We start from the raw sequence: 15,154 nt of genomic DNA, 5'->3' as shown, positions 1-15,154 counted from the left end.
TAAAAAGTTATTTCATTGTTTATCCAAAATTCAAATTTAACTAGGTGTCCTCTAATTTTATTTGCTAAATCTGGCAACCCGATGTCCCCGCTACTAGTGAAACGCATGGTTGGTGGCCACGCAGTTAATAAACAACCCAAAGCCTCAAGGACTGACTGGAAGGACTATTCTGAAAGTACAGTGAAGGTGAGATTTGACTTCTCAGGGCCTGGGAGACCCTGGAAATAAAATGAAGTATTTTTTGCTTAAAAAGGGCAGGGAAAAAAAAAATCAGCAAAACATAAATGTTACAGCATCCACCTTACAATAAGGACACCATTAGTGACTGTTCCTATTTGCAGGAGTAAGTGCTTTCGGAGACACGATCCTGTTCTAAGAAGGAGAAAGCAGCACTGAGACCCGGTGCTGCCACGGTTCAAGAAGTCTGTCCAAGGTCACAGCAAGAAAGTGAACTGGAAGCCTGGCCATTAGATCCTGAAGTCTGAGGTCTTTATCATAACCCGTTTCCCAAAACACAGGGAGGGAGGGAGGAGGAGGGAGGGAGGGCAACACGTTCTTGTCCCCTTCCCCCAAACACAGGCCTGGCCAAGTGAGCTAGGCAGTACTGCCCGCCTCCAGGCTGCCTGTCCTGCCACCCACAGGGCAGAAAACCCCATAGCTCCATCTGCCCTCCCTGCAGAGCAGCTGGCCAACTGGCCCTACAGGAGCAGCTGTCAGGGTGCAAGAGCCTCTGTCCTGCTGGGAACCTGGAGCAGAAAGCTCCACCACGCCTCCTTGAACAGAGAAAGGCAGCTTGCCCCCAGCCCCTTTCTCACCTCCTGGGCCCTGACAGAAGGGACTCAGGCCCAGACACTGGTTCTTTCTTTGCACAGGCTCTAAGACAGGGGACAACCCTAGCCTTCCCTCTGGGAATCCCACCAGAGAGGGGACTGTGGGCTTGTTTTCCTGTGTGTGTTTTGGCCTTGCAGCTGTTACTGCCATTTTTAAATGGCTCCAGTTAGGCACTGGGCACCCTGCGTGCCCTGGGGGGCTCCCACAGCCCCTGAAAACTCCGATCTCAACTTTGGAAGGCCTCCCCTTCTCACGGTTCTGAAAATTCTTTGTCCCATTGGAGCCAAACCCAGCCCTCGGCCGGGCATCCGGCCATCCGCAGAGAGCCCTTTCCATAGGAGGCCCAGGGGCACGTGGACTTTATTGATTTTCCTCTTGCCTTTTTTGTTGGGTTTGACTCAGAACGGACAGCTAACTTGTGATCCGGCGAGGCTGGAGGCTCACCCCCAGTGGTTTTTAGAGACCAAGGCCTTACTCAAGAAATGCCACCCCTGAACATAAACACACCCCACCAGGGGCCTGCCCAGTTTTTTAGGCTTTAAGTAAAAGGTCAGGACGAGCTGGCGAGGGCTGACACTCGGGAACGTCGAGGCTGCTCCTCCCTCTCCCTGACCCAGGTGAAGCCGTGGGAAAAAAATAATAATAATAATAATAATAATAAAGTTGAAATCAAGGAGCCGGGAGTTTTCAACAAGTCCGCCCGGGGGGGATGTGCTTGCGCGGTGATGTGCTTGCGCCCGGGGCCTGGCCCACGGCGGCCGATCCCGGGCCAGACCCTAGACCAGACGGCGAACACGTCCGGTCACATGAATCGCAACGAGGCCACGGCGGACGGGCTCCAGCGTGAGCTCCAACAACACGCGCGGCCGACAGCGAACCTTCTCTCCCCCGCGCAGAGAACAAAAACAACGGCTCTCGGCACCACGCGCACGAGCCGCTGCTCTGGGAAGGGCGGACTCGGCCGAGGAGCCGCTTCGGGCCACAAGGATGGGCCCGCGACCCTCCGCGCGCGGGCCCGGGCCGGCTGGGCGGGGGTGCCGGGCGCCCCGGGCCCGCCGCCGCCCCGGCGCTTCCTCCTCGCGCTCGCCCCCATCTTTCTTCCTCGCCCAGAGCCCTCGCTCCAGGCAGCCCAAAGCGCTAAATTTAAACGGCTCGCGCTCTGCAAACTCCGCAGACTCGAGGGCGCCCGGGCCTGGGAGGCGGGGAGCGAGCGAGCGAGCGAGCCAGCCGGCCGGGGAGGGAGGGGGGAGGGAGGCGGGAGGGAGGCCCGGCGCGCGGGCAGGGGCGCGGGGGCCGGCGCTGCGCCGCCCGGGGCGCGCGGGGAGGAGACGGAGACGGAGACGGAGACGGCGGCGGCCCGCTCGGAGCCTGCACAATGGAGCTCGCGCTCTCCCCTCCGCCGCCGGCATCGCGGCCCCGGCGCGCGGGAAGCCGCTTTCATGTGACTTGCACAAAACGAAATGGCTTCTGGGGCCGGCCCCGAGCCCCCCTCCCGGGAGCCGAGCGCCGCGGCGGGGCCGGCCCGCCGCTCCACCCGCCCGGCCCGGGGCGCCCCGCCGCCTCCAGGCTGCCGCCGCCGCCGCCGCCGCCGCCGCCGCCGCCGCCGCCACCGCGCCAGGTGGGCGACGGGCGCGAGCGCACCTGGGCAGCGGCCACGGCCCCCGCCTCGCGCAGGTGACCCGGCTCGCGCGCCGCCCGCCGCTCCAAGTCCCGGGCCCGCGGCGCCCGCCGGCGTTTTGTATGTGCTCCGGGGGTCGGGGCGGCCGCGGCGCCGGGCGGGCGGGCGGGCGGGAGGCGGGCAGGCGCCTCCGCTTACCATTTGCGCACTTTCTCGATAGCCGCCATGACCCTCTTGATATCATCTTTGGCGCGGCTCCTGGTCTCGGCTCGAACCGACCTGCCCGACATGGTTCTGGCGGGGAGAGAGAGGCTGGGGGAGCGCGCCCGCCGGGTCCTGCTCGCGCTCCGCGGCGGCCACACTCGCGCCCGCCCGCCCGCCCGCCCGCTCACTCACTCACACACTCACACACACACTCTCCCACACACTCACACACACTCACACACACACACACACAAAGCCGGAGCCGCCGCGCGCCCGGGGCCCAGTGCGCAAGCGCCGGGCGCCAGCTGCACCGAGCAGGGGGAGCAGCGCCGCCGCGGCCGCCAGCAGCGCGGCCTCCGGGCGCCCCGCCGCCGCCCGCCCCGCGAGCCGCCCCCGCCCCCGGCCGGGCGCCTGCGACCCCCGCGCCCCCGGGGGAGGCGGCCGGCGGCCCCGGGCTCCCCGCGCCCCGCGCCCCGCCGCGCGCTCGGCGCGCGGACACTCACTCGGAGGCCGAAGGTGCCGCGGGGTGCGCCCCGCTCCCCGGGAGGGCGGCCGGCCGTGCAGGGGGGCGCCCTCCGTGGGAGCCACCTCGGCTGCCGGTGCGCGGCCCCGGGTGTGCGTGGCAGCGGGCGCAATAATGCAAGTTTCCTGTGGGGCTCCTGACTTCTCGGAGTTGAAGGCGGCGATCGGGATGCGACGTGCTCTTGGAGAGAGTTGGGAAACGAGGATCTCGGCTGGCCCTCCGCCCCGCGCGGACACGCGAGCCGGGACGTCGCTTCCCTTTCCCTCGTCCTTTTGGAAAACTAGAGCCGGCGGGAAGACGCCAGGACGCAGGCGACCCCTAGCCGGTCGACCTTGCCTGTTAAACAGCTTTCCGCGAAGGAACGGCCCATCGATGATCAGCGTTTCAACTGGGGTTCATCTTTTCCCTCTGGGGTTGCTGTCAGAAAAGCACCATTTAAATTTGAAGCCAGGGGATCCCTGGGTGGCGCAGCGGTTTGGCGCCTGCCTTTGGCCCAGGGCGCGATTCTGGAGACCCGGGATCGAATCCCGTGTCGGGCTCCCGGTGCATGGAGCCTGCTTCTCTCTCTGCCTGTGTCTCTGCCTCTCTCCCTCTCTCTCTGTGTGACTATCATAAATAAATAAAAATTAAAAAAAAATAAAAAATAAATTTGAAGCCAGTCCTGACCAAAGCCCCAGGCTCCGACCAGATGCTGCTAGCGCACAGATGACCCTAGCAGGTGAAACGGGCTGGCCGGCCTACAAGGAGGACTTTGGGGGGTGGTTTCTTCCCGCATGGTGCCTCAGGACAGCTCTGTGGAAGAATCTGCAATGATCAGGATAACCCAGGTGCCACATCTTTGTGTTCAGCGGCCACTACACCGACTGGACCAGAGCTACTTCGGGCCCAGATGGTTGCTAGGGAAACTGAGTGACCCCCGTAGCAAACCCAGTGTCTCTTAGAGATAAGCTAGTCCAACACCAGTCATTTTACCCGGGGAAACTGAGTCCCAGGGAAGTTCAAGGTCACAGTCATAAGCTGGATCCCAGACTCCCACTCATTCCAGAACCAAGCAGTTTTCCCTGAGATTTAGGTGTTTTTTTTTTTTTGATTTTTATTTATTTATGATAGAGAGAGAGAGACAGAGACATAGGCAGAGGGAGAAGCAGGCTCCATGCACCGGGAGCCCGATGTGGGATTCGATCCCGGGTCTCCAGGATCGCGCCCTGGGCCAAAGGCAGGCGCTAAACCGCTGCACCACCCAGGGATCCCGAGATTTAGGTTTTGGGGGGAAAAGCTACTGGGGGAATAGAATGCCTAATACGAAAAATAAAATAATACCTCAGTGAATCATTCTGAACATTATATAGGAAAATGCATCACAGCAGGCTATAAAACATTGTTCTCTACTCTTGACCCACTGATGGCTTAGGGTCACAAAGAACTTCTGAATATATATGTCTGAAAAAATAGAAAGATATTTGGGGCACCTGGTTCACTGAGTCGGAGAAGCATGCATCTCTTGATCTCCAGGTAGTGAGTTTGAATCCCATATCAGGTATAGAGATTATATAAATAAATGAAACTTAAAGAAAAATAAAATAGGAAGATATCAAAAGTTCAAAAACCAGGGTCACCTGGGTGGCTCAGTGGTTGAGCATCTGCCTTCAGCTCAGGGTGCAATCCCAGGGTCCTGGGATAGAGTCCCTCATCAGGCTCCCTACAGGGAGCCTGCTTCTTCCTCTGCCTCTGCCTATGTCTCTGCCTCTCTCTGTCTCTCATGAATAAAGAAATAAAATCTTTAGAAAAAAAATCAAAAACCAACTGGTGAATGAATAAATGTGTATACCCACACAATAGAATGCTATTCAGGTGTTAAGAAGGAATGGAGTACTGATACATCCCACAACATGGATGAACTTTGAAAGCATAATAAGTAAGATAAGCCAGTCACAAAAGGACAAATATTATATGATTTCACTTACATGAGATATCTAGACTGGGCAAATCCATTGAGACAAAGCAGACTTGTGGTTGCCAGGGGCTGGGGGTGGGGGTGGGAATAGAGAGGGACTTCCAAGGGGTATGGGGGTTCTTTTTGGAGTGATGAAAAAGTTCTGGAATTAGATAATGGTGATTACTGTACACCATTGTGAATATACTTAATGTCACTGAACTGTACACCTAAAAATCTTACAGTGGTCAATTTTATATGTATTTACCACAATAAGAAGAAATCCTAATATCCAGCTCCTCCAAAAGTAGTGGAAAATCTGCAGACTGGTCCCCCAGTGCTACATGGTAACAATCAGCTGGGGGTGAGGTGCCCTGTGGCCCTCAGAGGAAGCTTTCCAGGTCACCAGTGTGTCACCAGGTCTCTTTACTCACTCACATTACCAGATGGCCCCTGCAGGTATTTGTGTTCTTGATCTCTGATTAAACTATAAGGCTTTCTACAAATGTTCTTTGTAAATCTAGAGTTGCACTTTCTATAGTTCCCTGTCCCCTGTAGATATTTTTTAACCTTCCTTTCAACAAAGCACAGTTGTTTTACAATCTGTGTCTGATAATTCTAATATTTCAAGTATCTCAGGATCTGTTTCTCCTAGTTCTTGCTCATGGTATCCTATTTCCTTGTGATCAGCCTGGTTCTCTTTGGCCATGCTAGGCACTGTATTTTAAGACTGATTTACAGTGATAATTTGAGGCTTAGGACAAAGTTACCTGCCTCCAGAGATTTACATTTGCTTTTTTTTTTTTTTTTTTTTTTTTTTATTCATGAGAGACACAGAGAGAGAGGCAAAGACATAGTCAGAGGGAGAGGGAGAAGCAGGCTCCCTGCGGGGAGCCCAATGTGAGACTCGATCCCAGGACTCCAGGATCACAACCTGAGCCAAAGACAGACACTCAACCACTGAGCCACCCAGGCTCCCCTACATTTGCTTCTGACAGGCTCCTGAGGGCACTGCTATTCCAGGATTACCTACATCCAGATTCAGGGCTTCTGGGTCCCTGGGCCACCCAGATGATACAAATACAGGCTGCCCTATTGAGCTAGTCTGGTTTGCTTAGTATCCTATGCAGGTTGGAGGGGGAAGGTGTATCAGTGATGTGAGCAGCTGGCTAACAGACCTACACTTTTCAACTTTGTGTACAGTGACCCCATGTTGATGGTTTGAAAACACCATGAAAATGGGCAAAGCTATATGTCAAGATCTTTTCCCCAACCCCACCCAAAGCTGGTTGGTAAACATTTACCAGCATACCAACAGGGTCTCAAATTATTGTGGGGCAAGTCTCATCTCCCACCTGGACTTTTATTTCTGGCCTCTTAGCTCAAAAAACCATTCATGCTAGAGTTCAAATATTCTAGACTGATGATCTGCAGGGTTAAGATGGCTTCTTTGATGGATTATCTTTCAGGGTTCTCTTTTTCCTTCAATTTCTGCTATTCCTTATTATTTTGTCAGCATGTGGTGGCTTTTTAGAGTGTTTTCAAATACTTTTTTCTACCATTTTTAGTTGCTTTTAGCTTGAGAGGTTGTCTGGAACCCTGGTTACCGGAAACTGGAAGTCAGGCTCTCTCTGAATGTTGGTTATTATTTTAGATATGTTAAAAGAGAGATCATAGGGTTATAGAAGTGAGTTATTTAGTTGTGGCTTGTGTCTTAACCTCTCTGGGCCTCATCTGTAAAATAGAATGGAAATAACACATGCCTCGTGGAGCTATCATGAGAATTAAACACAGTATTTGCCAAGGACTTAGAACAGTGCTTGGCACATAGTAAAAGTGCTAGAGACCAGAAAGTATTTGTTGAATAAAGGAGCTGGTGACCCCTTGCATCATTGTGACCCACGCTAGGTCAACTACCTCTCTTTCCTGGGCTGTTCAATTCAACCCTTAATCCACTGTTATCTGGGGGTTGAGGAAGTTTCCACCTCTGGAGTGTGATACATAATTGTAAGGAAGTGCAGACCCTGCTCTGGCTTCTCGGCAGCCTTGGTCCTCACCTAGCAACTTGCAGTAGCAAGTTGTTTTCGTAAACAGAGATGCTTTGGTGTTTGGGGAGAAGGCCATTAGCAAAGGGAGAGTACCAAAGAGAAAGGAATATAGTCCCCTCCTCAGAGACAAGAGCCAAAGGGAGTACTACAGGGTATGAAACCCCTCTCCTATTGCAGAGAAGGACACTAAAACTCAGAAGTCACGGAGCCAGTTAGCAGGCTTCTGGCCAGAACCCTGCTCTCCTGTTGTGGTTTCCAGGATTCCTCACTCCACATCCATCGTAAGATTGGAAATCAGCATGGTGGGAATGTTAACACTATGGAAATTAGCAAGTGCCATACATCAGGACCCTCCTGGTCCTCCTCCACCCAGAGCTGATTGGCAAATGTTTACCAACATACCACTGGTGGAGCCTAATGGGGTCCCAAACGATAGACTGGGGATGTCTTGAAAAAGTTTTTCTTTGACAAACTAGATACTGCAATCTGCCTCTCCATCTTTCTTGCCTGAAACTGCAACTCAGATGCTCACCAGTTCAAATACTATTTGATTGGCGATTTGCATATCTGTCCATGCAACCAGTGGCTTGCCCACAAGTTGGGCCACTTCAGGTCATATAAAAATAAAGAAATAGTGGACGTGAAGTACTTTGAAATACTGATGTGTCCAAGGTGAGTCAGTGCAATACAGACACTCTTCTAACAATGAAAAATTAAACACAGGGTGTCTGCTCAGGACCCAGTGACTTAGAGCAAAGTTAGAGAGACCTGTCCACAAACAGGCTTGGTGAGTTCCTGGTCAGGAGTCTAGAAGGAAAAAAAAAAAAGAAGAAAAGAAAAATGGAGTCAAAAAGGCTGCGTGAATGCCTTCCGCCTCCTTCCTGCATGCTGCCTGGCATCTGAATGTCCTTCCTAGTTCTGGGTGAGCCCTTGGGGATGAGGCCACCCCCCCCAAAGCTAGCAGTGGGGTCTTCTCCCTTTTCTGCCAGGGTGTTAGGTTCTGGACATGGGTCCCAACCTTAGCCAGCTGGCGGATAATTTAGCCAGTTGGTTGTTTTTTTTTTTAAAGTAATTTATTATTATTATTATTTATTTATGATAGTCATACAGAGAGAGAGAGAGGCAGAGACACAGGCAAAGGGAGAAGCAGGCTCCATGCACCGGGAGCCCGACGTGGGACTCAATCCCGGGTCTCCAGGATCGCGCCCTGGGCCAAAGGCAGGCGCCAAACCGCTGCGCCACCCAGGGAATCCCTAGCCAGTTGGTTTTTAAAAATAATAGCTTTACTGAAATATAATTCGCATACCATAAAATTCACCCTTTTAAAGTGGTTTTTAGTATGCTTACAGAGTTGTGAACCGTCGCCACAATTATTTTTAGAATATTTTTGTCATCTGAAAAAGAAACCCTCTACCCTTTAGCAGTCACTCCCCCTCTAATCCCCCCAGTCCCAGGCAACCACAAATCTACTTCCTGTCTCTATGGATTTGCCTATTCTGGACATTTTACATAAATGGAATCATACGGTATGTGTCCTTTTTGTCTGGCTTCTTAGCATATTTTCAAGGTTCACCGATGTTGTAGCAGGTGTTACTACTTCATTCCTTTTTATGGCTGAACAATATTCCATTGCACACATTTACCACAGTTTGATTATCCAGTCACTGGTTGGTGGACACTAGGATGTTTCTGCTCTTTGGCTCTTAATGAATCAAGTTACTATGAACACTACCACGCAGGGTTTTGTACAGATGTGTTTTTTTTTCATTTCTCTTGCCTATATATACTAAGTAGTAGAATTTCTGGGCCATATGGTAACTCTATGTTTAACATTTTAAGGAACTGCCAGACTGTTTTCCACAGCAGCCACACCATATATGTTCCTATCAGCAGTGCACCAGGGTTCCAACTTTTCCACATCCTCACCGACACTTGTTCTTTTCTTTTTTACTTTAGCCGTCCTAGTGGGTGTGAAGTGGCATCTCACTGTGGTTTTGATTTTGACTTCGATATTTGAGGGAGCTGAGGAGCAGTGGAAAAAGGACTTACAGCAGAAGTGACCACTGGAGAGCCCAAGACCTCTCCAAGCTGACGGTGTGGCAGGGCCATGGCATCCAGCCTTCTTTGGTTCCTGCTCATTTTCAGAACTCATTTCTCCAATCTTTCCATTTATTCTGAGTTACCAGGTAGTCTTCACATAAAGTCCTTTTCCATTTTAGCTAGCCAGAGCAAATTTCTTTTGCTTCAAACCAAAGATCCTGATTGATACTATATTTAAGCCACCCCTTAGTCTTTACTTTTATTTATACTTCCTGAATGGCTTATTACAATCCTTCATTTCTCCCCCAAACTGTAATAGTTTCCTTACTGTTGTCTCCTTTCCTAGCCATCCCCTCCTGCCCATCACCCAATCCTATGCTTCTCATAGCAATTGTAATCCACTTCTCCTTTATTTTAATTTTTTTATTTTTATTTATGATATGCACACAGTGAGAGAGAGAGGCAGAGACATAGGCAGAGGGAGAAGCAGGCTTCATGCACGGGGAGTCCGACGTGGGATTCGATCCCGGGTCTCCAGGATCGCGCCCTGGGCCAAAGGCAGGCGCCAAACCGCTGCGCCGCCCAGGGATCCCTCCACTTCTTTAAACTTCAAGTTTAACCTCCTTGATTTAGCAGATAAGGCCATCCATAATGTAACCACTGCTTTCCCTGAGTTGCTCTCCTGCCACTACCCCTAGGGACCTCTCATATTGGCTTAGAGTACCTCATTTATATAATTTCCTCTCACCTATCCTAATCTCCTCTTCCTCCCCAACCCATCTGCTCTAGATGCCCCTATTTCATATCACAAGATAGTGTAACTATCACTGACAAGTGTTTCCCTCACTACAATGTAACCTTCTTAAGGGCAAGAACCATGCTTTGTGCCACATTGTATCCAGGGCTTATCACACCGTGTTGACACTGAGGTAACTTAGTAAGATGATCTGTAAGCCACAAGTTATTGCCATTGCATCATTTATTCCAAAAAAGTCGAAAGGTAGAGGTGGCCAACCGAACACTAAGGAAGGGGTGAGTGGCATGCATTTGCTGAAGTTTTACTTCATAGCAGGCTGCCTTCTGGCAATTACCAGCAACTAGGAGGGATGTATAGTTAAACATGATTGTTCATGAAGGAACAAGATCGGGATCCCTGGGTGGCGCAGCGGTTTAGCGCCTGCCTTTGGCCCAGGGTACGATCCTGGAGACCTGGGATCGAATCCCATGTTGGGCTCCCGGTGCATGGAGCCTGCTTCTCCCTCTGCTTATGTCTCTGCCTCTCTCTCTCTCTCTCTCTCTGACTATAATAAATAAATAAATAAATAAATAAATAAATAAATAAATAAATAAATAATGAAGGAACAAGATCACTGAGAAAATTGTGGTTACCTTTTAAAAATATATTGAAATCTCTGGAAAACTAAGGAAGACGGAGAGATGCCAGCACAGGACGTAACTCAGGACCTAAGGTTTATGAAGCTGATGCCAACTGTGAGCATTTCCATCTTTGGCTGGTGTCATATGAAAGAACACGTCAATTTCGGGGCTGGATACACATGTGACTTATTTTATGGTCTTTCCTGGGATCCTCTATTTCACACCAAGACTCCGGATATAAAGAAATGAGAGTGGCCAGATCTTCCACTTTGGAGACTCAGCTAGCCTCCATTCCTCCTGCTGACTGTTCACATGAAAACGTTCTGTCTCACAAGGAAGAATCCTACAGAAGAACCTGCTAGACCCGTGAGGACCTTGTCTTGAGCCGACATCCCCCTCTATGGTCTGACCACACAAACCTCTGGTTCACTGAATGCTTCTGGTTTTGGTGCACACTGTCCTGTCTGGAATGTTCTCCCTATCTTTTTCCATGACTGGCTCTCAACATCTACCATCTTAACTAAGGCACATTCCCCTCGTGGTATTCTGTGTCACAGGGTCTGGGCTTTTTCTTTATGACTCTGAGCACAATTTGCAATGACATATTGATGTGTTTGTTTAACAGGAGCTCCCTAAAGACAATGGCCATGCCTGTCTTGTTCACCACCGCCTACGCAGTGCTAGCACACAGTAACTATTTGCTGAATTCATGAATGGACAAATGGATGAGCAAAGCCCATCTATGAAGAAATCAGGCACTCAGAGAGCAGAAGCTGGGCAGCAGCCAGCCCCTTACATAGGACAGTGTGCTCTGGCTTTGCCACGACCCCTCAACTCCCTCACATTGGAGGCTGCACCTACCTGTATGTTCTCTGTGTCTTAGACCCCAGGTCCATGATACTGCTCCCTGCTCCCCGCTCCAAGGCTGGCGTGCTGGCTGGTGGGCTGCGAGAACACGTGCCTTGTACCACACCCTTCCATAGTGTTTGAGTGCTGGCAAGAAGCATATGCTAGTTCCCTGTAACTAAACTTGTTCCCCTCTCAAAGAAAGCACCCCCACTTAAAGAGTAAGATATACAAAAATAAATACCATGTTTACATTGATGTGGTTTGTGACTTCCAACCAACAAAACAAGAAAACACGAGGGACACGGTCCCATATGGTGGCGGCATTTTTGATGTGGGACTCCCCCACTGAACCACTGGTCATTCCAAACTATCAAGAATGGTAGCAGTAGCAGCAGTAGCCAGCGATCTTCCTGGGCCTGATGCCTCTCACCTGAGCCTTGATAAATAGCCACCATGACCTAGAAGGGCAGGAGGACTGCCTTATGTATCAGCAACTCTGGATAACAAGCTGAAGGACATGGGGATCCTGTTAGTAACTGTCCTGTGAGGTCGGTCGGTCCCTATACTCTGAATTGCACTGCCACTGAAGAATCATATCAACCTGGGTTTTTTTTTTTTTAAGATTTTATTTTTAAGTAATCTACCACCAACGTGGGTATTGAACTCAAAACCCTGAGATCAAGAGTCGCATGCTCCACCAACTGAGGCAACCCGGGGTTGTTTTTGGTTTTGTTTTCTTGTTTTCCTTTAAGCTAGGCCAGCAGAGCGTAGTTACATGACATATGAGTAGGGTGGCAACGTGCTGTTGATTCCCAATGCCCTGTATCTATTTATTACAGTCAATTTGGAAGCAGCTGCCTGCCAGAGAACTGCTGGCCAAATCCCTAAAGAGCATGCTCAGCCTGAAAACACCAGTGCTAAGGGTAGCCATGACTTAAGGACACAGATTTTTACAGAAAGACCCTTCTTGTCTGCAGTGCCTGTAACTGCAGCAGAGGCTTGTTCAAAGAGGAGAGACGCCAAGTGAGAGGACCCAAAAGCAGGCAGCCCTGACCGGCTTCAGGAGTGTTTGCTTGAGAATGGAGAGGAAGGAATAGGGCAGATCATGGAAACAATTCAGGGGTCACTGAGTCAGAAAAATGGTGCAGATTTCCTTTTTTTTTTAATTTTGAGAGAATGTATTTATTGAGAGAAAGAGAAAGCATGGCAGAGGGAGGGGGAAGGAGAGAGGGAGAGAGAGAGAATCTGAAGCAGACTCCCTGCTGAGCACAGAGCCCGACACGCAGTTCCATCTCACGACTCTGAGATCATGACCTGAGCCAAAATCAAGAGTCAGATACTTAAACAACTGAGCCACCCTGAGGCCCCAAGATAATTATAGATTTATAGGAGTGTTGCAAAGGTAGAACAGAGAGTTCCCATGAACAGCTCTCACAGCGTCCCAGGTGTGTATACCCCATGTAACCACTCTATAGTGACCAGTGCCATGCTGGTCCCTACACTGCAGACCTGGACCACATGGCTTCCCCAACAGCCTCCTTCTTTCTGGAAATCCGTTCTGGGATCTCATTCTGCAATTCTCTATGGTGTCTCCCTAGTTTCCTCCAGTGTGTGACAGTCTCTCAGTCTCCTCTTGCTTGTCATAACTTTGACAGGATTAAAGAGCACTGGCCAGGTTGGTTGTACAAGTGCCCTGTATTTGTAAAAATCTGCTGGGATGAGTGATCTTGGCCTAGGAGGTAGAGCAGCCTACAGCCTGAGGGACCAGTGTGGCCTGCAAGTTAAGAATGGTTTTCACAGGGATCCCTGGGTGGCGCAGTGGTTTAGCTCCTGCCTTTGGCCCAGGGCGCGATCCTGGAGACCCGGGATAGAGTCCCACGTCAGGCTCCTGGTGCATGGAGCCTGCTTCTCCCTCTGCCTATGTCTCTGCCTCTCTCTCTCTCTGTGTGACTATCATAAATAAATAAATTAAAAAAAGAATGGTTTTCACATTTTTAATGATTGGGAAAAAAAATCAAAAGAAGGTGATTTTGTGATATGTGGAAATTATCATAAACTCCAATTTCAGAGTCCACAAGTAAACTTGATTGGAACACAGCCATAACCATTCATTTCTAGATTGTCTGTAGTTGCCTTGTACTCCAACGGCCAAGTCAAGGAGTTGTGACACAGTCCATTTGCCCTGAAGAGCTTTGATGTTTATTCTCTGGCCTTTTATAGAGAAAGTCTGCTGACCCTGATGTAGAAAGCCTGGCAGGACCTGGTGTTTGCCTCTATTTGAAGGCAAAGCCAGCTAGTAAAGAGCTCCAGGTTCATCTCTCCAGCCAGTTCACAGATGCTATTGTCAAAGCCAGCAGAGACTCCTATTTGACCAAGTGCTAAGGATGCTGAAATGGGAATAGTTGGAGGGTAGTGCTCACCAACAACCTCCCCAGGTCTCACAGTGTGGTTTGTCCCATAAGAATAACTGCTGTCCTATTTTGAGCTCTGCCTCCTCCTGGTAACATTTTTCTTGTACCCTCGCCTTCAATCCTCTCAACCACCCAGGGGCTGTTCCAGGAGAAAACAGGTTTCAGAGATGAGCCACACTCACGTGTACACAGGGAGCCATGAAACAGCAGGAACAGAAAATGAGCCCAGTCAAGCCAATGGGCTTCCAGAGCAGATGCTGTGCAAACAAGAGACTCACCATGCTCAGGAGAAGCCTTGGGGTCTGGAGCAGAGGGGGCAGGGGGGTGCGGTGGGGAGGCTCCTGGTGTCCCTGAACTCTAGAAGCAACAAACCAGGATGGTTTGATTGATGGGTAGCGGGAGGCCCCATACTGAAACAGTATTCTTTTTCCAAAGGAACATCACAATGTTCAGTGCTTTGTCCCTAAGTCTTGATATACAAGCCCAACAATTATACTTCTTTGGTCTTTCCTTGCTCCCTCTGTGGTGTCACTGCTCTGCCACACTATTGGAGAGTCCAGGTGCCCTGCTCACCTGGCAGGAAGGCTGTCCTCCACTTCCTTCCCTGGGTGGGAGTGCTGGTGTCCTACATCTCCAAGGTCCATGTGGCCAGCAGGTGGGGCCAGCCAGGGATAAGAGGCCCTCCTGGGGCTGAACAGTGCACAGGTCCTCTCCATGTTGGTCAAACAAGTTGAAAGACAACCAAACAAAAGCACCTGCAGAAAGGGGCCCTGAAGATGAGAAGGAGGCCCACCGCCAAGCTGGGCTGGGAGTGGTTGGGAACTTTATTGACACAAATCCTGTGTCCCCTGTTCTGGCCTTCCTGGATAAATGTCAGAGCCGGAGCCTCTCCTCCCAGAGGGGACTTGCAGCCAGGGAGGCCGGTTCGGCACAGCAGGAGCACCTCAGCTGTGGTGTGACTGTGGTTCCAGCTCACTGGTCCAGCCACTGTGGCCCAACTGGTCACTGACCAGTTCTGCTTAAGACCATTCTTCCAATACATGCAGTCAACAAGAACAAAATCAAACTGTACCCAATTTAATGAAGGAAGCCCTTGGTTGGTGTCCAGGCTGCATTCAATTCTGAGTAATTTTTTGAAGAGAACAAGTCATCTGAGAGTTTCCTGTTCCCTAAAATGTCCCCAGGAACTTTTTAACCAGCTTTGTAATATATTTCCTAAGCCCTTAGCAGCTGCAAAATTGATTCATAAAGCTTGGGGGTTTTTTGGTTGTTTTGTTTTTGTTTTTGTTTTTAAAGAACAAAATGTAAACCAGATTGCAA

General features: G+C 50.4%; 1 protein-coding gene across 2 annotated transcripts in view; it reads right to left on the bottom strand.

Annotated features, from left to right (window-relative positions):
* BCL7A (BAF chromatin remodeling complex subunit BCL7A) overlaps positions 1-2,818 on the bottom strand; it is a 30,408-nt gene extending 27,590 nt beyond the window's left edge. For both annotated transcript variants that reach the window (XM_055323226.1, XM_055323228.1), the window contains exon 1: positions 2,648-2,818. In XM_055323226.1, the coding sequence (XP_055179201.1) occupies positions 2,648-2,739 (92 nt within the window). In that variant the 5' untranslated portion in view covers positions 2,740-2,818. The remainder of the gene's footprint in view (positions 1-2,647) is intronic.
* Between the last annotated feature and the right edge of the window lie 12,336 nt (positions 2,819-15,154).

The sequence above is a fragment of the Nyctereutes procyonoides genome, unplaced genomic scaffold (assembly GCF_905146905.1).
Source record: "Nyctereutes procyonoides isolate TBG_1078 unplaced genomic scaffold, NYPRO_anot_genome, whole genome shotgun sequence".
In the NCBI taxonomy this organism is placed as follows: domain Eukaryota; kingdom Metazoa; phylum Chordata; class Mammalia; order Carnivora; family Canidae; genus Nyctereutes; species Nyctereutes procyonoides.
The sequence above is the reverse complement of the archived record's forward strand: the minus strand, read 5'-3'. Positions and strand labels throughout refer to the sequence as shown.